Consider the following 22,663-nt stretch of genomic DNA (forward strand, 5'->3'; position numbering starts at 1 on the left):
CACATGATCTACATATAGCAAAAATCCAGATACACCCAGAAGGAAAGAAGGGAAATTAGGACAACAGAAGTTGATGGGCTGAAAACTTAATTAACATGTTGAAAAATTTGACCTGATCTCAGGCGCTTCTCCTTTCTCTTTTCCTTTGTTGCTATTGGTTTGGTTTTTAATGTTACTGCTTAGGATGAATTTTACTCTGAAATTAAGAATTAATTATATCAGCAACATGTCAAGCTAATGTGTTAATTCTGTTACAACACAGTGGAAACACAATATAACAGAATTCCCCCCATGTACCTTCCTCTGGTTTACTCTGAGGCTCAGCTAATAATCTTGTGGCCCTGTAGCTTCAAAAAGGCAAATAACAATTTAAAAGTTTTCTCTTTATTGCATTCATCTGTTGTGCTGGGATGAGGAGCAGCTCCTTGTGATACACTTGGAATAACACATCTGCTGCTGTGTTATTCTATTCTGTGTTACATCCCAGCCCCTTCCCTTGCTTTCCATGGCAAACAAGCAACAGAAAGACAAATCAAGGCATGGTTGCCATTGTCAGTGCCAGCTCCTTGTGCTGCAGGCTGGATGAAATATCCACACAATCATGGCACCATCCCATATTTATTTAAAAATATTAAACTCTTTATAATGGAGGGGTCATCAGCATGCTGCATTCATTAGCCAGGGCTCCAGGGAAGAGATGGCAGCACACAAAGAACACAAACAGGCTCTACACAAAAGGAGCAAAGAAACATCCTTTGGAAATGCCAGTGCTGAGCAGCAATTAAAACCAGCAAAAGTTAAAATACAGGGAATTCCAACAGTCTGAGTACAGCAGCCAGTCCTGACTGTCAGGGAACCTGTGGTGGGATTCCCATGGGGGTAAGGAGGGATGGTGAGGTCTGTGCTGCACAGTAAAACATGAATGGATTTTCTTTGTGAAAAGAAGAATTGAATTGCTGCTTGTGTGGAGAACCAGCAGTGCTGGAGGCAGGCAGGTGTGCTGCAGGTCAGGCAGGGAGACAGGGCTGGGTTTGTGCCAGGGTTGCATCCTGCAGGATGCTGAGCTGCTCTCTGAACTGTGGGGAAGCTGCCAGGCTGCACACAGATGAGTGTGAGGTTTCTGCCAGGAGCAGGCTGGAAAACATCTCTTGAGGAGAAGGGACTGCTCTGCAAGACATGGTGTGAGTCCAGCATTGGTTCAGGATGCTCAGAAATGGCCATTTGACCTTGCAAAGCACTTCTGGGCATCTCAGGGCAAGTGGTGTTAGAGTCAGTGGATAAAAGGAGGGAGTGGGGGGGGGTGTGCTCTCTTGTGGAAAGTGTTTCTGAGCAAACAATTTGTTCAGTAACTCCATTTGAAGTTACTTCATGCTATTGCAGTGATTTTATAGCTCCTAGTCCCCTTCACTCCATCTCCCACTGGAATTTGCTCAAGAGGGTTGTTACTCCTTGTGCCATTCCATCCCTGCTGATTTTGCATGCAGAGAAATGCTGCTGTGGTCTTGAAGCTCACAATTAGGATAATGAACTGAAAGAGGTCAGAAGAGATGAAATATTCATTTTTGGCTTGCCATGCCCTTTCAGGAATTAATTTACATTGGGCAGTTATGTGGTACTTTTCCTTTTATATTTTCTTTTCTCATTCTTTTTTAAAATAGACATGGATCACATCCAAAACCCAAAGTGCTCAGATGGGCTTTGGAGCTGTCCCTAGCTCTTTATACTTCCCATTTTCCAGGCTGCCTTCTGAAAATGTGTTTTTAGAGGTTTCCCACTCCAATTTTCCCGTTACCTGCCCACAGGATTTTAATGTTTTTAGTGATAACAAAGTTGCAGCTGGTGCAAAGTGGCCAAAACAAAACCAGGAACTGTATTTCCCTTCCTTCTCCACCTCAGGGTCTTCCACCTCCCTGGTTTCTGCCTTTGCTCTTTTTTCCCTCCTGCCCTGAAACTCCACTAAAAATTTCCCAGCTTTTAGCAGTCCCTGCAGGCACAGAAGGAATGATCCTTAATTCCCAATTTCCATTCTGCTGCTGGTCTCAGGGCTTTTTATTTCAATGCAGAATTATACAGAAATTCCTCCGGGGACTTTTCACATCCATATTTCCTTGTGCCTCTGCTGCTGAATCATCTAGGAACTGAAACTTGCTTGGCTGGAGAGCAATGTGTTTTTATAAATTATCGACATGCTGAAACTGGCCCTGGTCCAAGGCAAGCCTTCCCCTTTGCTAATGTGCCTTGGGTCTAATCCCCACCACACTGAGGAGGATGAAGATGACTCATCTCCAGCAGGAAAGGCTGGATCCAGGACCTAGTGACACATATGGGAGGTGGAAACTGGGAACAGATATGCCAGGAATGGATTTGTAGCCAACACAGAGCTGCAAACACAACTCTGTTGGTTCAGATGTTGTCTCCAAAGACTCACTGGGGAGCAACAGCTCCCAAGAGCCAGTAATTCACTGCAGGAGCTCTGATGGGCTTGTTTTTCCCAGTTCTGGATCTCTGCTGGGCAGTGGACCGTGTCTGTCATTGTACAACACAATTCTCTTTCCATGGATCTGGATCCTCACCTAAAAGCTCATTTGATTCAAGTCAGGAGTTTTAAGACTTTATTCTACAGCAATAAAGAAAAGAAATGAGCCTGGCAGTAAAAGGGTGTTGAGGGATCTATGGAGATGTGGTGTCCATCCATACGTGGTGCTGCTTGGATGGATTTATTGCCCAGGCTTTTCTGCAGTGGTCCTGGGGCTGTGGAAAGCCTCCATGACGTCATGCTGAGAACTGGGAGTTGAGCTGTTCCTGCTGTGTGATGGGAGCAATATCCTGATTTATCCCTGCTGCAGTGGCTGCCTGTGACAGCTCTGGCAGGGCTGTGCAGTGGATGCCGTGACCTCTGTGGGCAGAGCAGGAAGGTGGAGCTGCTTCCTCTCTGAGCCTGCCTGCCAGGGACATGATTCAGATTTTACAGCTAATTGACTGCACTGATCTTGCTGCCAGAAAAGGATAATATTCAATGAGTGGCTTGTCTTTCAATAGCTGCTGTCCAAAACTCTGCATGCACCTTATAAAACCAGTCCTGTGACTTGGCTGACTGGTTGCTCAGGGGCACAGGCTCTCCCACGACCCCCTCTTTATCTTCTCCCTGCTGCTCTGTGCCCTGCAAGCAGTCCCTCACCTGGGCTATGTGCTGTGTGACCCAAAGACAGGATTTGATGTGATTCCCCTGTATCTTTCTGTTTCTGATTAAAGCCTTGCTCCACAGAGGCTAATGAACCTAGTGGAAATTAATGCCATCAGCCCCTGCTAGCAGGAGGAGATGGACTCTAAGCCAACCAAAACTGCTGGGGGCACTGGTTTGAAACCCCATTAGCCCCAGCCCCCTTGTGCTGAGGGCTGGGTGGTTTAGTGGACAGCCCTGAGCTTGTGGCTGGAGGGCACAAGATAAAAAGCTCATGTGGCAGACAAAAACCCATCAGCCCATCCACGCTGAAAGCAGCACAAGAAAGGAAATTTGGGGAACTTGTAAATTCCGCTCTGAGGAGGCTGGCATGTGCCGCTGCTGCTGCTTTCTCCTTGGCCTGCTCATCTGCCACCAGAGTTCATTTGTTAACATTTCTTCCCCGAGCTGGCTCCCAGCAGAGCCACCACGGAGCTGATTTTCATCCCAGCCCGCGCTGGGGAGCGATGCCAGCTCCAGGATAGAGCCCGTCATACTTTGGTGATGATGCTTGGAAAACACGGAGCAAACAATGCTGTAGGAATAACTGAGCCCACATAGACTCGGGGAGAACTGTTCCCATGATGTTTGCTCAGCCCCTGAGTGATTTAGCACTCAGGATGCGCTGGCAGATGATGCAGCGAGACGCGCTAATTCGGGCCTGCAGTTCATGTGAAAGAACGGCGAGACGGGCTGCGAGACAATGAGAGCTAATATTAGGGCAGCAGGCAGGGAGTCAGGAATCCCAATCCCAGCTGACCTGATCCCAGGCCCCAAATCCCTCTTTGGAGCTGTCTGGAGAAAAGGAGCATCTCCCTTTATGCTTGGCCGAGCTAGCCCTGGGAGCCGTTTGTCCCAGCCAAGGCTGCTGGCTGTTATTCTCTATAAATAGCAATGATGATGATAATCTTTCCATAGGGGGTAAGGCATGGTGGGGTAGTGCCTCATATCAAAGCTCTGCTGCTTTTGTTGGACCCAGCTCAGATGTGCAGTAGAGGCTGCTTTAACATCACGATGCTCTTGTGGGACCAGGGAGGAGGAAGTTGATCGGGGATGTTTCTGCATCAGACACCGCCATGAATTCTTCTGCTTCACTGCTTCGAAAAGCAAGGTGGGGTTTGTGTATCTTCCAAATCACAGAGTGATATCTCGAGGTGTGTTAATTGGCTCTGCTCCTGAGAATATTTGTGTGTGCTCAGCCTTACACATGTGGCTTGTCTGATGCCTGTAAATTACTCTCAGGAGCAAAGTACAGCCAGACCCCAGATGGCTGCAGGATCAGGCTGTGCTGTCTGTTGCTGCCTTGTCTCTTCTGCCTTTTGTCAGGATTGTAATTCTGACCCAGAGGGGGATCTCCCAGCTATTCCTCACCATGAAGGAGCAGCATATCAATACTGCTCCAAAGGAACAACTTTTCCAAACCTTCAGCTTGTCCCATTATTGTGCCTTACTGCTACCTTTTTATTTCTTTTAATCTTGCTGAGGGTACTTGGACAAACCTTTTGTGAGGATGAAATCAATTCTTTATTACAGAAATCTTTCTTCAACTCAGTGTTTTTATGAGGGAAAAGGTATTTTTACTATTTATTCCTTATAGAGAATTGCTATTGATATTCTGTGTATTGATTCTTTACTTTTGAGAAAAACAAGCCCCTTCAAAGTGGAGCTGGTGGACAAGATACTGCACTGATACAGCCCCATGTGCCAGTTAGTTTTGGGAAGCTGAGCCTTTGTGGCTAGTTTTATTTTCGAACTAAATCATGAGATTGACAACTCTACTCAAGTTGTTTGAACCAGACTTTGCTATAGGGAGAGCTGGGTTTTTCCCAGCTTTTTCTTCCTGATCTTTTTCCATATTTAAGCCATTAGACTTTAATACACATCCACCACAAGGGACTACTACCAACTTACTCAGCATGCAGCATGTTGGAAAAGGGCAGACTTTGCCTCTTCTTTATGGCTCCATAAAGACTTAAAGCAGAAATCTTTCCTGATGCAGCTTTAGTTTTCAGGATTTTTAGGGGGAATGAATAGCAAGTTTTGTGTTGAAAATACATGGGGAAAATAGAAAGGAGAGGACTGGAGAGGTGAAGCAACAGGGGAAGGACAGGGAACAGCACCTCCATGAGTCTCAGCAGAGCAGGGGTGGAGTTTTAGGATACAGTGAGACTCTCTTGGTGTCTGCAGAGGGAACAAGGACAATTAAAAAGGAGGAGAGAGTGAGGCTCTCGAGCTGAAGTGAGTTTGGGTGAGTGTTGGTGCCTTGGGCAGCTGGGCTGAGCTCTTGCAGCACAAATCAGAGGTGAGCCCTTTTCTTTTTCAAGTACCAGAAGCAGAGAAGTGAAGGTTTATCAGCTGAGACAGGTGAATTGGGATAGCTTATCTTAGCAGGACACAGCTAGTGTCTGCTGAAGAGTCTTTGGTAACTCATGTGGAAACATTAAAATAGCAAAGAAAAATTCCTAGGGAAGAATGTGACTTAGTAAGACCCAATATCTATCAGCCTAGGAGGAGGAATTTGCTTCTTCTATAGCTTGATCATGGTGAAGAAAGTCTAGGAAAAAACATTTTTTATATATTTTTTAATCTTTATTTTATTTATGAAATACTCCTGTGGGTACCACATACCTCCCCTCCAATAAAATCTGTCCCTAATGGACACTGCATTGATATTTTATTCAAGTTTCTTTCAGAAAGTGGAAACATATGGCAGCCTTAGCTTCCCATGCAAAGCCAATCTGATCCCTGCTCAGGTTGCCACCAAGAGGCTTTGCCTGCTCTGTGCCAGACTTCAGAGCTTTTCAAGCCTGGCTTCCTCCATACCAAAAAGCCCCACCCACAACCATCCTACCCTGGAACAGAAGATCTTCTGCAGGGAAGAGATGCCTGAATGAAATTAATAAACCTGGGAATACAAGTGCTAATGAAAGTTAATGAAATCTACAATTTGTAATTGATTCTCTAGAATCTTGCTTTTTTAAAATGACTGGGTCCCCTGAGGCTGGCATCCTCACTTCCAGCTGGTCACTCTGACCCTTTGCTTCCACCCAATAAGCTCAACCACATCCCAACATGCCCAGCCTATTGTGTGTTATTTAAGCCATAGGATATGACAGAGCATGTTTTATGGAGCCATTAATTTATGCTGTGGGTGACTTTAACCACCCAAGAAGTATATTAATGGTGCTATAAAATACACCCCAGAGTGTCTTAATATGGTTATGAGATTGATCTTCAGCTTTATATTCCACTATGTGTGATATTATTGAAATAAATTGTAGAGGAAGGTGACATGAAGTCCCACTAAGGGGTGAGTTTCCTTTTTCTTCCCAGCATCCTGTGGTCTCAGGCTCACTCTGAGCCAGCCCTGGGTGGGACTCAAGCCACCCTGCTGCAGGAGGCTGGAACTGTCCTGCACAAGGGGCTGCCTTTTGGGATGGAGTTTGCTGGCCCAGCTCTGTCCCCGAGCTTAGGCAGGACCTGTCTGTGCTGGCTGGTCAGTGGCTTTGACCAGAGCTTCTCATGTCCTGACCCTTGGAAGCTTTGCTGTAAACACAGGGTTTGTTCAGTACCTGGAGCTGGGTCATCTGTTGAATGTTTGCCAGGACTCAAAGCAGCACCAGCCCATCTCCTCCTTGCTGCCAGAGAGCAGCACCAGCCTGGTGAAAAATCCTGGGTGCTGCACAGAAAATTCTCCTCCAAGAAGAGTTAAGTGGGATTGCTACGAAAACAATTCTTGTTTGGGTAATAACCACAATCCATGGCTTTCCTACTGAAAGATTCTGGTAGTGTGAGTGTGCCCACAGGAAACTTCAATGTCTGAGAAACTGGATCTTGTTTAAAGTCTATCTTCTCTTTTTTACCAGGATCTATGTGCTTAGGATTTCAAAGCCTTGAGACACATGATGTCAAAGGTTTGGGGGTTTGGGGTTTATCTGGAAATGAAGACTAAATTCTGCTGTATTAAATAAGCTGTACTTTCATTTGTAGTCTTAATCATTGTCATCTTTATGCTCTCTGGTGGGAGTACATGGCTGTGAACTGCCATAAACCCACAACATTCTCAGTGACTAGACATGGTTTTCCATTCCAAAAAAAGTCAAACTGTGGTTTCCTCAAGTTTCAGTAGCAAAGCTGAGAGAATGAGTTGATGCTTGGGGGAGCTTTGACCCATTTTAGAATTCAGGACACAGCACGAAATTTCAGAGACGTTTGAGACCAAGACCACGGGTCAATATTCTATTTGAAAGAGCCATTTGAGCTGTTGTGTGTTTGTAGCAGGGCCCAAAGCATGCAGAGCACCTTCTGAAGGAGGAAGAAAGATCAGCCTTCTCATCCTGACAAATTAGCAGCTGCCTATGCATGGGCCAGAGAGGCTGCAGACAAAAGAACAATGGAATCAGGATCTGCTTAAAGGCCTGAGCCCACCCAAATCAGTTTTCACAGTGCTGTCATGGGCTGTGAGCTGGTAAAGTGCATGCAGACCTGCAGGAGAAGAGGCTGCACCAGCTGCTGCAGGTGAGGTAGGATGGCTGCAGTGAGCCATCCTCGGATGAGGAGTGTGCCCTGAGCTTCTCCCTGCCCTGTGTCAATGTTCAGCTGCTCCCCAGCTTGCTGCCCTCTGAAGATTCCTTAACTGCTGTTTGTGAAGTGCTTAGAGACCTTCATAAAAAGGAGAGTGTCATTATTAGAGCTGCAGTGGTCAGAGATGAAGACAGTCTGTTAATCATTAAATCCATCCCCTGCAAAGGCAGGACCACTGTCCCTGGGAGAGAGGCCAGGCTCTGCAATGAAAGGCAATGCTGGGTTTGTATGGAGCAATACAAACCCGGCATTGCCTTTCATTGCAGGGACGCTTCTGGGCAGGAGCAGCCAGGCCATGGGTCAAGGGCTCAGCATTGTTAAAGCCTGACCAAGAGCTTCTCTAAGAGAGGTGGTTGGAGCAGCTGTGCCCTGAAATAATCTCCTTGCAGCAGCAAGGTGTTGGGCAGTCACAGAGTCAGCAATCAGGACAACAAAAAACCTTGGCTGTGTTTGAGCTGTTGTAAGTGATGTCAGCTTCCAGGATCTGGGGTTATCCAGACTGACCACCTGGATGCAAAGAGGTGATAAAATGGTAGGAAATTGGTCCAGGACCAAAACTGAAGTGAAAATCTGGAAAAAAAGTACTGGTTGAAAGTTGCTGGTTTTGTTAATTATCAGCAAGAACAATTTTGGGAACACAGTGGCCCAGACGTGAGTACAGCATTAGGCTTACAATGGGGACAGCTCACATTTTCATTGCAGTTGCAGTGTTGGTAAGCAAACTGAAAAGGGCCCTTGGAAGTCTGTCATCTCATAAATTTTACTATCAAAACTTGTTTTTCTTAATAGTCTTTTCCAAAATTTTTTTTTTTTTCCATGAGGCATGAGTAGTTCTGTAAGATCTATTCAGGGCAACCACAGCTCATGTGATGTTCACATGGATCCCAGATGATTTTTAGCTTAGCAGGGCTGTCACATAAGGCATCCTGCAAAGTGATGGTGATGAAAATACGTCACACCCGGCGCTGGGCTGTGAACAAGGGGCTCCCTGCACCGTGAGCTCACGTGTGTGACACAACAAGCCAGTGCACAGATGAGAGAGAAAGCCTTCCCCACAAGCCACACTGCTGCTCTGTAGGGTCTACAGTCTACAGGAGCATTTATTGCCCAGGGGATCCAGCCTGATGACCTATCCACTCTTTACTGGTGAAGGCACAATAAAAAGTGTGATGTCATCCTTGAAGTGACAAATGGGGCAGCTGGTTACTGAGCCAGGAAAAGCAGATGTGAGGCAGTTATTGCTGCTCAAACATAAGGGATCAGCACAGCTTTAAGGATGAAAACAAATATGAAAATAAGAAACCTCTTGGAAGCAAATGGGGGCTAAACACAGCAGGTACTGAACTTCATGAGTCTGCTCTACCCCTCCGTTGGAAGGACTTTCCTGAGCTCTGGTAATCCCATCTGCTTCCCATGGAGACCTGGACAGAGGTGCCTGAGGCACGGGGGATGGAGCTGATCACTGCTGTGCTGTGTGACATTGGCCAAGCCTTTCTCGTGCCTGGCTGGGGCTGTGCCACTCGGGCTGGGGACAGCGGCTCCCGCGGCTGCAGAGTGGTGTCTGCAACGATGGGAGCTCTACAAGACAGCCAGATGAGAGATTGCAGCTGGGGAAAGGAGGATGGAATGCAGGGGGTGAGGGAAGGACAAGCTTCCCTGCTCCATCCGGGACCGGCGCGTGGGCAGGGAAAGTACCCCAGTCACCTCTCAGGTCTGTGAGAGAAGCCGGATGATCAGCTGGGCCGGCATCAGACGATGTTAGGCAGAGCTCCTTCCCCAAGCACCGATGCTTGCCGAGCTGCCGCCTCTCCTGCATCGCACATCACCGCGGGACGCGCTCGGCTGGGGAGATGAGAGATGCAAGAGCGACGCGGGCACAGTGAAAGTCTGCGGGCTGTAGCGTCTGAGCGCACATTAGGGCAGCACAGGCAGCCAGACCAGACTCTTTGTTTCCCTGTGCCACTTCTCAGTCCCGATTAGCAGCAAAACAGGGCACGCACACATCTGACAAGTGAATTCCTTGCTGGAAGGGGTTCGGTCATGCATAAGACTGCTCAAAATGAGGCCTGGCTTTCAGGTTTGGAAGCATGGAGCATGACCTGGAAGGGACAGCTGGTACGTGCACTCTTACTTATTTTCCTCTTTTGAGTTTTGCACCAGTTCTGAATAACTTTGAAGAGTTTTGGCCAAGGACAAACAAATGGATGCCTGTTCCTTTACCCAGCAGCCAGACCTCGCTATTAGTCTGTCCAGCTTCTAAACAATTACACGAGGACAGGACAATGTGAAAACATTATTAATGTCTCAATTCGAGCACTCAGTCAAAAACTGGAGGAGAGAACTAAGAGTAGGAGCGCGACTTTCACTCAGCCTTGTGCAAGCGCTTTGATACTATTTTAATGAGAAACTTGCGCAAGTATTTCCTCAGGTCTTGTACTTTGTGTCCCCTCTTGTAACAACCATCTGGAATGCGCAGGTAAGAAGTGATCGCAGCTGTTTGCAACTGAGAAAATCCTAGAAATCCTCCCGGGAAAGCAAAGATGTGCCAAGCCCCCGTCCCCTGGAACATGAGCGTCTCCGGGGCCGCGGAGCAGAGCACCCGCGCTCAGGTCCCGCTCGGAGCAAGACGATTCCAGCCGGGGGGTTCACCCTCGTCACGGCCCGGGTGGCTCCGGCACGGACTTCTCCTTTGGGGAAAGTTGTCCGTGGGAGCGGGGAGGAGCCGGGGCCGCACGTGTGGCGGGGGGGCCGCGCCGGCCGGGCCGTGCCGGGGGCGGGGAGCGGGCGGGGGCCGGGCCGGGCCGGGGCGGGCCGTGCCAGGGCGCCTGCGCCGGCGGCGCGGAGAGCGGCGGAGCGGGACGGACCGAACTGGAACAAAACAAACGGCGCTTTGTATCGCCTGAAAGGCTCCGCGCCCCGTGCAGCGTCCGCGGAGAGGGGCGGCAACACCGTGCGGCTGCCGGATTTGCTTTTCCAGCGCTTTAAAATTATTTTTAATTTAATTTTATTTTTTTTTCTTAATAAGAGGGGAGAAGGGACGGCGCGGAGGGGCGGGCGGGAGGCGGTGCGCGCCCTCCGCGGGCGCGGGGCCGTGCGGGCGGTGATGGCCTGAGCGGGCGGCGGGTCCGCGCCCCCTGCGCACCTGCCGAGCGCGCTCCGCGGGCGCGGAGGGACGCGCAGCGCCATGTCGCGGGTGGTGCAGAAGAAGAACCACTGGTCCAGCCGGGTGCGACAGTGCGCGCTGACCCGCGGGCCCGGAGGGCAGCTGGGCTTCGCCCTGCTCGGCGGCGCGGAGCACGGCGAGTTCCCGTACGCGGGCGCGGCGGCGGGGGACGGCGAGGCGGCGCTGAGCGAGGGCGAACTGCTGCTGGAGGTGCAGGGGGTCCGCGTGTCGGGGCTGCCGCGCTACGACGTGCTGGAAGTGATCCGGAGCTGCAAGGACCCCATCGTGGTGAAAGCCGTCCGACAAGGTGCGAGGGGACGCGGCGGGACGGGGGAAACTCACTCTGCGCTTCCCGCGGGGGTGCGGGGCTGGGTGGCCACTGGCGAGCGCGGTGCCGGGGGTGGCGAACATCAGCCCTTCGGCTGGTGGCCCCGACAGAGGCACCCACGCGTGTGCGCACCTTCTGCGGGGGCGCTGATGCACAGGCACCTCCTGGTCCGGACCCGGCTGCAGCCGCCCCGCAGTCCCTGCCCTGCGCTAAGCGCAGCGAGCAATTGCGTGAGACTTTCCCAAAGGCACCGCGGAGCCGCCAGCGCTCCCTGCGGGAAACCCGCGCTTGTCCGGGGGAGCTCGGTGTCCGGCTGACCCTTGGAGAGGCTGAGGGAGCTTCACTGCTGGGGGAATGGGGCAGGGATCTCCTCCTCCAGCAGCTGAGCATCCTTTGGAGCTACTGAGTGGAGTCTTGTTCTGAAAGTGCAGCGTGTGTTTGCCGGCTGCCAGCGTGGGAAGAAAAAGCTTGGACCCTCCTGCATCTTCCCTCTCTGGCTGAAAGGCTGCTCAGATTTACCTTTCTTCCCCCCGGTTTGCACTAGGTGAGGTCACATCCGTGCTGCCAGCCCTGAAGCGCACAGGTGAAGGAACAGACAGATAGCTCTCCTGTTTGCCTGAGGAAGAGGATAGGAAAAGTCCTCCCATGCTGGATTAAAAAGATGACACTTCACATCCGTGTACACTCCACAGTCGCTCAACAGGTTAGCTAGCAGGCCTGGCTAATGGGCTTGTGATTTCCAGGACAGGACTTCAATTTAGTGCCAAAAAGCTGTTGGTGCTGCCGCAGCCACCGAGGCTGGTTGGACAGGCAGGAGCAGGACTGCAGCTGGACAGCCGGAGGTGTGAGAGGTGGAGGAGCTCCCCGAGGTCAGCTCCAAGTGCAGGAAGGAAGGGAAGTTTTCTTCGTGTTGCCCAAGAGATTCCTTAGGGGAAGGTTTATTTGTCATCCAGACGTGTGCATCCTAAAGGTGGGGGTTTCACTCCGGCTTGTGCTGTGAGGGTTCTTTTTCCCTGTACTTCGTTCAACCCAGCTGGTAGCTGCAGACAGAATTTCTGGCCAGCTGGCAGGACTGTCATCTGAAGTCTTGTCCCTGGGCTGGCTGATGAGCTGAGATGAAGGGCTGCAGGCACTCGTTTCATCCTTGGAAGCTCCGGAGCCAGAGCAGATGCCAGCGATGGTGTCGGAGAGGAGCTGAGCCTGTGCACTGCCCCTCCACCCCCTGCCCCGGAGCTGAGCCACCAAAGCACAGTGACTTGTTAGTCCCTTCCAGGACTCAGTAGCACTATTCCAGCAGACGCTGTCAAACTCCCAAAATACCCAGTTTTTGTTAAACAAATGCCTGTTTTCCCTGCTTCCTTCACTTCACTGGGAAGTGGTGAGGGAAACTCAGCCTGCTGGTTTCCCTGCCCAAGTAGGAGGGAGAGAAAAGCATGAAGAAAAGTATGAGGAAATTAGGCAGAGGGGTTTTTTTACATACTGATTGTTTTAGCAGAAGTATTAAAATACAGCTTGTGGTGTTGCAATGTGATCAGTACTGGTGGGTGAAGGAAGGTGTGTATGAAACCCTTCCCAACCAAACAATTTGTGATCAAACTTTTTGTTGTTTTGGAAACATGAGTTAGTATAAATAAAACATGTCCTGGGAATAAACTGCACATGACAGAACTCGGTGGTAAATGTGTCTCAGCTCCTGGATATGGTCAAAAGAACGGGCAGAGAGCTGAGTTTTAGCGTGTTGGTTGGGTTTACCTGGAAAGTGGGAGAAAAGGGTTCAAAACCCATCTGTGAGTCAGGGCAGGCACTTAAACCTTGGACTGTTCCCATCCAGAGCTGAGAACCAATCCCTTGGTTACTGTGGGGTTGTAGTTTCTTTTTTTTCCCTCCATATTTTTAAGAAATGCTTTATTAGCCAAGCATGTGGAATAGAAATAAATATTTGGTTTTTAAATCACTACATATTTTTGCGGTCTGGAAAGCCTGTCGATGGTAGCCTGGCATCTGCATGCTGCTCTTTGCAAAGCACAGCTCTCCCTCATGTATCAGAATCAGAAGCGTGGAAAGGGAGAGTTGTTTAATTAACATTCATTACTTCTGTGTTGATTAAAAATCTGATTATGGGAATGGCAACTGTCATTCAACACGAAAAGTGTGGCACTAGACAGCCCAGGAGTGTGCAGATAAGATTGTAAATATGTTTTTACACAGTTACTCAGATTTTTTTTACATAGTAACTTTTTTCAAAGTTATCCAGATTTTCTTCCTCCTCACAGTTGGTAGTTTCTAACTGATTGGTGCTGAAGTGCTGGGGCAATATTAGCCTGGAAATGTATACATTTTATTGCCTGTCTGTTTTGTTTGACATTTGCAAGGCTGGAAAAACAGGAAATTTACTATAAGTCATTCATCTGCAAGCATGAGCAGGAAAATAACGGTTCTGACCTTGCACTTGGTGAAAGAGACTAGGGTGGAAATGTAGGTGGAATAGGCTGTGCATGGGCTTTGTCATTCAGCCACAGTTTGTAAACTTACAGGTTTGCTTGCAATGTTTTTTGTTTTTTTTTTTTTCTTGTTTTTTGTGAGTGGTAAGTTTGAAAAGTAAGTACAAAAAGGAGGAACCTCTATGAAATCTCCTAATGGAAATACTGGCATTTAATACTGGTCATATGGGATTTCTTGGTCCTTTGCTTACCTGGAAGGAAGAGTGAAGAAGGCTAAAGGACTTGAATGGAGTTTTTTTCCTTTCCTTTTCCCTTTATGCCCCCTTTTTTGCTATGACATTTGAAAATAAAACTGTGCCATTATAGTTGCCTGTTTTGGGGGAGAGAGAGGAAGAATCTTGCTGCCACGTATCTTAGTAACTTTCAGAACTGTCAAATGTGTGAAAAAACCTCAGTTAACATTTAGTGCTTTTATGACTGACTGTTTCCATCTTACATCTGTGCCTAAGTTCTGATGAAACTGGCAATTAACTTCTGTGGAGTTAATAAATGCATTTTTATTATTACTTGGTCAGAGAGTATGGAATTAATAGATGGAATTATAGGAGCAGTGGTCACATATTCTAGTGTATAGCTGGCATTGCCTTAACATAGTGATTTCCCAGCTGTACTGTGAATCTTGTAGCTACCTTGAATACATTTCACATTTGTTAAAATAGCTCACTTTGATAAATTGATAATGGATTGCATTGGATAGATGAGTTATAAAATCAGGCACACCATTTCTTCTCATGGATCTTAGTTAACAGAGTCCAGCATAAGAGGAGAGAAGTTTGTTGTGCCATCCTCCAGAAGAGAAGAATTACGACTGCATCTATAAAAAAAGGGCCATGTTTTATTTGAGGAAGGGTGTCTGGGTTTTCATTCTCCCTCAGTGAGAGATGAGCACATTCAGAGAGATTTCCAGGTTTTTTTGCTCCTTGGTTCGATGACCTGTGCCAAACCACACCAAGCCAGATGCCTGGTATGGGAAACTGTCAAAGTTAATATGCTTGTAAATTAAATTGGTTTTTCAGTTCTCATTTCAATGCTTTGCTTCCCTAAAAAGTCTCAGAATCCCAAGCTCCTAATGACCTATTGCTTTGAAACCAGGAGGTGCTGAGAGCAGTTTATACAATTAATAATTTTGATAGGACTTTGCAGCTGTGGTGATCCCACCGTAGGGAGGAGTCGTGTGCTTGTGGGGGTTTTTTAGCCCTGTACAGGGCAGACAGGAGCAGAAACAGTCACTGTTTACCCAGTGCTATCAGCTGCATTTGTTTCTTTTCAAACATTAACTTAACCCTAAGATAAATCCTGAAATACAGTGCAGTGACTCAATGTTTCAATGTCAGGCTGGCATCTGCTATCCATGAGATGTTAAACTCACTTACATATATTCATGTGAACAAAACCAGCCTCTTTCAAAAAGTTTCTGTGAGCTGGTATTTGAGTATTTTCCTTTTATTTTCCTGAGAGAGCTTGTGGGATAATTTCTGTTTGTTATTTTGGCATTTTTTGCAAAACATTATTAAAAAAAAAAAAAAAAAAAAGGGAAGAGCTGATGGTTTAGCACACACAGGGAAGCAGAGTGTCACTTTGTGAGTGGTGATGCTCAACATCCCACGCTCAGTGCCCAAGCCCAGCAGTGAGTGTGGAGCAGAGCTTGGGGGTGATGTGCTGAGCCAGGGAAGAGAGAGGCTGTTTAGACAGTGAGCTCTTGCTGTTCCCAGTTACCTCTGCAGCATCTTGCATGAGCTCCAAAAAGTGTTTTCCTCCACTCTCTGCTAGCTCAGTGCCAGTCGCTTACACAGTGAATTTTCTCAGTCATTTTTCCATCTGACCCAAATTGTTTTTGGACCCAGGTGGGTTTCAAGTGGAGAGAAAGAAGTGTTGTCATCTGAAAACCTCAGAGATGTTCTTGTATTCTGGATTTACAAGGCCTGTTTTCAACTATGACAATTGGAGTAGTTGTGAAAGAAATGTAAAATTAAAAAAGGCAGAATCTCTTTTTTTCTAACTTGGAGCATATTTTGCTGCAAATCAGTAGTACTGATTTTTCTTTAAAGCAGTACTTAAAGTAGTACTGCACTTAATAGTCATGAAATTTGTATATCTTGTATTAAAATACTGCCTTGAGCAAGACCTTATCTTTACTGTGCCTGAATTTACAGTGTGGAACTTGCCAGCATTTGGAAGTTGATCCTGCTTGTGGCAAAGCAGTCATCCATCCTCTCCAGCCATGGAGTAGCACCCCAGAGATGGGCAAGAGAGCCCAAGAGCCACATCGTGCCTGTTATAAAAATATCCAGGAGTTAATGTGATACTTTTCATGGCATGAAAGGGGGCTATGCTTTCCACAGTAAAGTTAATCTTTCCACCCATTGAGATGGGACTCCTGGCTCCCTCTTTATGGCCAGTCAGACCACTGAGCAATTAAATCACAATTATGGTCTAATTATGAGCAGTCATTCAACACCACTGCAAAATAAGATGTTAACACCATCCTGCATGTTGTTCCACGTTTTTAAGACGGAGTTACAACTCCTGCATGAGTGAATTATTGACTTGCTATCATGAAATTTAAGATTCATCTTCCATGTTAGAAATTTAAGATTTTTTTTTAACAAGTTTGAAAGCCAAACCAGCAGTAGCTCCTTGCATTCCTGGATTTGGTATTGTCATTTTCTCCTGGTTCAGCTCAGGCTGTGATCATTCATGCATCTCTTCTGGCTGCTCCTGTATCTCTTGATCTGATGCCTGAGAAACACACTTGCTCCTTTGGCAGTGTGTGCACAGGGAAACATTTGCCCCAGGGCAGCTGCATTAAGGTGTAAAGATATTCAGAGCAGCACTTTTGTGGCTGTGCAGAGCTGATGATTTGAGCCCTCTCTCATTAGATTTCAGCATGGCTAGTTTGAAGTAATGTGGAAGCTGAGAAGATGCTGCTGCCTCAAGGGCTTTTTTCTATTGCATTAGCAGGGGCTGGGCTGTGGGCAAGGACAGGATCTTTGGGACCTCTCCTGAGGTTTTTAAAAATAATTGGCCAAGTTTTTTATTTGCATTCCTTTGCTTAGCTCCAGACACGAGCTATGCCTGTTAGTTATTTCAGGTGTTTGTATTTTTTTTTTTTTCACACTTCCTCTGAATTTGACTGGAACTTGTAAATCAAAGCATTTGGTTTTGATCTTTGTGTGCTGCAAGTGACTTAAATTTCTTGGTGAAAAGCACAGAGTAGTGGTTCTGTAAGAGCAAGTGCCATGAATTTATAGAAGGACTGTGAAGAATTTGAGACAAAATGTTAGCTGGAGGTGCAGGGATCTTTGCTGTGAGCACTCAGTGGTGCTTGGAGGGCTGGTACTCAAACTTCTGCATCCTGTCTGAGCTCCTTCCAGCTCCCTGTCCCGATTCCTGCAGCAGCAAAATGCAGATCCTCCTGGTCCATCTTTCTCCAGAGTTTTTCTCTAGCTCAGCTGTGGAAGAGATTTATTTTTGCCTTTTAGAAAGAGAGTATGAAGTGACCTTTTTGCACCAAGGGCACATGGCTGGGTCACCCCCCCCCGTGGTCCCTGGAGATCCTCTCTGCTGCCTTGCCCTGTCACCCGGGGCATCTCCTGCAGGATGGGGACAGCAGCAGCTCCTCGGTGCTGAGTGACAGCACTGCTGAGCCTGCAGGACCAGCTCCTCAGAAACACCATTTTCACCACTGTCATCATTTTCTCTGTCTCTCTGGACACTTGATGTTTTGTTTGCTCAGTTTGTGGTTTGGTCTGTGCTTCTGTGGAGCTGTGGTTTGACAGGTAGGGGCTCAGAGTTGGCAGCCCAGGAGATCCACAGCATCAGATAACTTAAGTTTGGGGCTTCCTGCAAGGATCTGGTGTTGGGAAACAGGCATAAACCTAGGCTCTCATCCAGATTTTGTTATCTGCTGATCTGAGAGAGAGCTGTGGAGGAGGCTGCCTGCTTCCAGAGCAGTTTGGCAGCTTTTGCATTGCACTGGTATGTTGGCACATTGGGATATTTATTATTTTTCCCCTTAATTGTAATTTTTTGCTTTTCTTTCTGAACCAAATAGGTGGGCCAGCATCTCCCTTGGCCCTGCAGGAGCAGTATGGCTCAGGGTAAATGGGATATTTTTGTTGAGATCCACCCTTCAGTTTCCAAAGGTCACACACTCCATCCACGCTTCCTCTTGTGACATTTTAAATGGTTTCCAGAACTATTCCACTGCTACAAGCTGGAATGATGGCACTATGCTCTCTGTTAGTCCCCAGGCCTGACTCTGGCATCATTTTGTGTTAGTAATATTATTTTATTTTAGTATTGTTTATTTTGTGTTAGTAATATCATTTAAACCTTTTTTAGTAATATTATTTTAGTAATATTTAATTACTAATTAAAATACTAATTTTTAGTAATATTATTTAAACCTAATTGTTTGTTTTGTGTTAGTAATATTATTTAAACCTGCAGATTTTATTTTTGTCTGCCCCTAGTAGACCTTGGAGAAACAAAACAGTTTTTCCTTCAGGTCCTGGTGTTTTGGGTTACATTTTTACACCCTTGGCTTTTGGCTAAAGACAATTCCAGTTTTTGTGGTTGTGAGGGTTTGTATCATAACTTAAAAGAAAAATAAGGTTTTAAAAATATTGATTGAATTTCATTAACTGTCCCTTATTAGACTAAACAATTAGGCTTACTACACGGTGTGAAAATAATGCAAAGTGCCCTTTCTTCATAATGGAACAGGAAATCAAAACAAACAAAGCCTTTGGGATGACTTGCAAAGTGGAACAGATGCCCTCACAATTGCAAGGCATTTGAATAAGGAATCAGTTTTGCATGGTTTGCTAATCCTTCAGTAAAGAGTTCATTGTCTTGGATTACACATCTGTAATTTTGGAGCCCTCAAGTCAGTGTCTCAGTACAATTAGAGTGGGAAGAGATTGACTTCTTTCTTCATATCCTTAATCTCTGGCTTGTTTTTTAAGAGGAAAACCTCAACTCTGGGTTTTTCATTTAGTTATTAAAAAAAAGCCTTTGAAAAAGAAGCTGCCTAAAACCCAGCCACTCCCTCAACACAAACAAAGCTGGGCAGATATTTTGTGCTTTTAAAAAACCCCAACTTTGATCTTCAACCTGTCTTATTCCAGTGGTGCAGATCCTGCACCAAGTGGGTGTTAGACCAAACTGATGACAGACTCAGATGTCTCAGAGGCTTTTGGATGAATAAGAGAGGAGAGTTACTGCCCAAACAGGCTGAACTGGACAGGTGGGGACCTGGGCTGCAGAATAACTGCAAAATGGCTTTTCTTAAAAATAGCAAGGAACATGCCCCTCCTCCTCCTTTCCCAAAGGCTCAGCTAGAACTCCCAATTAGCAATTTAAAGGCAGGGCTGCAGGTGGAGGTTCCTGAGCCTTGGAGCAATTCCCTGCAGCCCTTGGGAAGCCAGGGATGGCTGGAGCAGAGGTGGGAGAGCAGCAGGAGATACACAAATGACACCAAAAGCTTTGGGCTGGGGGAGTTTCCCTGTTCTCTGGTGGAGTTGTTCATGCTGAGGCTGTCTCTAAAAACAGGCTGAGTGTTTCTGCAGGACCAGCCAGGAGCAGGGCTCCTTCTGGCTGCTGACAGTCCCACAGCAGCCCATCATCTTGTTCTGGCCCTTTCAGGAGAGCTGGAGAGGGACTTTTTACAAAGGTAGGCAGTGATAAGATAAGCTGGAATGACATCAATGCCCCTGAAAAAGAGCAGGGTTAGGCAAGACACAAAGAAGGAATTCTTTGCTGAGTGGATGAGGGTGGGCAGGCCCTGGCACAGGGTGTTCAGAGCAGCTGTGGCTGCCCCTGGACCCCTGGAAGTGCCCAAGGCCAGGCTGGATGGGGTCTGGAGCAGCCTGGGGCAGTGAAAGGTGTCCCTGCCATGGCAGGGGGTGTCAGAACTGAATGATCTTCAAGATCCCTTCTGACTGAAACCCTTCTGTGACTCTGTGGTGCAGCTTTGCTGTTGGATATTCTGTTAGGATGTGGTGCCTACAATATCCCCTGCTGCCCCAGGACAGTGTGTGGTTCTCCTGTGTGACACGGGGACAGTGGGGGACGTGTGGCAGAGCACAGCCCTGGGGGAGCTGATCCCTTGGAGCTGGGGGTGAGAAATCTGCAGTTTGGCTGAATTTGGGAAAACTATTCCAAGCTGAGTCTCCTCTTTGCAGTGCTGCTGCCTGGGGGAGAGCACTGAAGACAGGACACCTGATGGGGCTTTGGCAGCCCCTGGTCCAGTCCAGGCTTTGTTCTCTCCATGTCCTGTGGGCAAAAGAGGGATTAGTCTGGTGCAAAACAAAGAATCATGTTCTATTTTCCCTGGTATGCATTTTCCCTTCAACAATGAAGTGACTAATATAGAATATCTTCTCCATGTGCTCTGGTGGTGGTTTAGAGGAGCAGCAATACCCTGACTGCATGAGCAAGTCCAGAGGTTCTGCTCAGCAGGGACTCAGGATCACAGAATCTGCTGTTTCTGAATAAAATCAGTAAGTTTTTTACTTAGTGGGAGGGGATGCCTTGCTTTGTTGTTGTTAGATTGTCTTCTGCTGGTACCCCAGCAAAGGCTGTGTATTTGTTTGATGTGCAAATAGCAAACTTGCTTAGCAATGGTGTGTAGTGTTTGGTTAACTTGTGCATAGCCTGTGTGCACTGTGGGGTCCTCCCTGTCACCTCCTGTCTGCTTTTATTAATCCAACTGTTTCCAAGTGGAGATCTGAGCTGCCAAATGCTTTTATACATGTCCTGTAGCTTTCCTTCTATTTTTTTTTAAATTTTTTTTTAATGAAGAGATATGGGCATGCTGAGATTGTTCCCCCAATTTCATGTGGAGATATTTTTGTCTGGACTAAGCTGCAGTCTGTAAATCCCTCATGGTGCAGGAAGCTTTGTTTGCTCCAGGTGGAGTGAGGCAATTAAACCCCCACTGTCTGTCTCTGGCTTTCTGTGGGAGGTGTGGAACTGCTCTGGGCAAAATCCAGATGGGCACTGAGGATATCAGGGCTCTGCTGGTCCAAGGGTTGGCTGCTCAGTGAGGTTACATATAGGGGGAAAATGTATAGCTACACACAACCTGCACCCAGTGCAAGAGGAGGAGCTTGTGAAAATATTGTGTCACCCATCAAAATACTTTGAATTCTTGGGTGAGACTCTGAGAATATGTGATGGTGTGTATATATAAATATATATATATAAAACTTTTTCAATTTAGCATCCCTGTTGTCAATTGCTGCTTCAGTGAAAAGTTCCAGAATGTCCTTTTCTTCACTCTTAATTTTTCCTTTATAATGGAAACTAATCCCATGATTTCAGCAGCTCAGGTTGCTGAGCAGCCAGTGCCATGGGTTTCACCACGAGTGCTAAAATTCATTGTTGGCACAGCTATTTGGAAGCTGAGAAGGAAGAGTATGAAACCAGCAGCATTCTGGCTGAGAGCAGTTCCCATGGCCATGATCTCATCAAGAGATGCAGGAGCAGCCTCTGCTCCTGTAGAAACATTGAAAATCACTGTTGTGGTGTTGCTGTGGTGAAACTGTTTCAGTGATACTTGTCCTGTAAATCATCTGCAGGAACAAGTTGGTTTTGAGAGATGGTTTGCTCGTGAGACCTCAGTGGCTTTCAGGTTACGTGATGCAGCTGCTGAAGAAGGTCCAGATTCCTTTTCCTGAGCAGCACTGGGGGCAGCTGCTCCCTAGACCTTGGTCTGGCCCCTGTGAGTCACTCCAAGCATGCAGGAGGGAAATCCAGAGTACACCTATGAACTGCACCTCGGCAAGGTGCCCAGTTTCACTGTGCACAGAGACCTCTGGTGTGTTAAAGGCCATAAAATGGCATTTAGCTGCCTCATTCCAGGGGCAGGTGGCAGTTACACTTTAACACGGGGTCATTCCTTTGTCAGGATGGGAAATGTGGTGAATGCCTGGGTGCATGATGTCAGTCTGTCAGGAGTGATCAGTTTGGGATTCTCTTGTGCCAGGCAGGGCATGGACCTGAGAGTTGTCCCTGCCTGGGTGTTTACAGGAGAAGAATGAGGGCTGTGGAGAGCTCAGTGATGAGTGCAGGGGAGAAAGCCATGCACAAAGGCTGTGTGGCTCAGCTGGGATGTTTGTGACAAGGGCATGGACCCACACATCTTGGCTCCCTCTTGCTGTGCTCTGGGGCTCTGCTGCTTCCCAGATCCTCATTAAAACGGGAAAAGGGTGAATTTTCAGCTGGAACAGCTCCCTGGTTGCTTTGCCAGGTTGTCCTGCTCAGGTGGAGCTTTGCCACAGCAGTGTTTCCATAAAATGCCCTATAGTTTGTTGGTTTTTATTTTTTTTAAATTTGTGCTTATAAAACCTGTCAAAGGCTGAAATTTTTATCTGCAAAAGAAATGGGTTAGGGACTAGCCAAGGCTACTTTTCCATTTATTTTTGTGTCCTGTTGCCAATTTTCCAGTTGTATTAGTTGATGCTAGAAATACCCACGTATCAGTTTTTCCAGGAGCTAAATACAAAGAGGGTTTTTTTTACATAGTTCTGAGCTGGGGTAAGATATCTTGGTCATATTGCAGACTGGCAAATTTGGATGTGCTGAAGTTGTTGCACATGAGAAAAGCCCCAGTAAAAATGAGAGTGCTTAAATTTAAGCATGTGCTAACGTAACACATTGCAGAGGGCTTTTTGTATCTTGTCTGTAAAAGATGCTATAATCAGCACTGAGGCTTGCCTAAACCAGTGTGGAAATTGCTGTTTGCCTAAAAAGCCGGGCAAGTTGTCACAATCCCAACATTAAAAGGCTGCAGAGGATTAGCCAAAACCTATTTCCAATTGATTTAGTGCAGCTGATGTGCAGCTCAGCCTGCTCAGCTG

At 47.1% G+C, this 22,663-nt stretch overlaps 1 protein-coding gene across 30 annotated transcripts in view; it reads left to right on the top strand.

The window, feature by feature from the left end:
* The window catches only part of MAGI1 (membrane associated guanylate kinase, WW and PDZ domain containing 1), a 348,628-nt gene that overhangs the window by 4,354 nt on the left and 321,611 nt on the right, over positions 1-22,663 (top strand). For 29 of the 30 annotated variants that reach the window (XM_030228164.2, XM_030228167.2, XM_030228168.2 and 26 more), the window contains exon 1: positions 10,974-11,274. The exons of the other annotated variant lie outside the window; for it this stretch is intronic. In XM_030228164.2, coding sequence (XP_030084024.2) covers positions 10,989-11,274 — 286 coding nt within the window. In that variant the 5' untranslated portion in view covers positions 10,974-10,988. Of the gene's footprint in view, positions 1-10,973; positions 11,275-22,663 lie in introns of those variants that run through there. 30 annotated transcript variants of the gene reach the window in all.

The sequence above is a fragment of the Serinus canaria genome, chromosome 12 (genome assembly GCF_022539315.1).
Source record: "Serinus canaria isolate serCan28SL12 chromosome 12, serCan2020, whole genome shotgun sequence".
NCBI lineage: Eukaryota > Metazoa > Chordata > Aves > Passeriformes > Fringillidae > Serinus > Serinus canaria.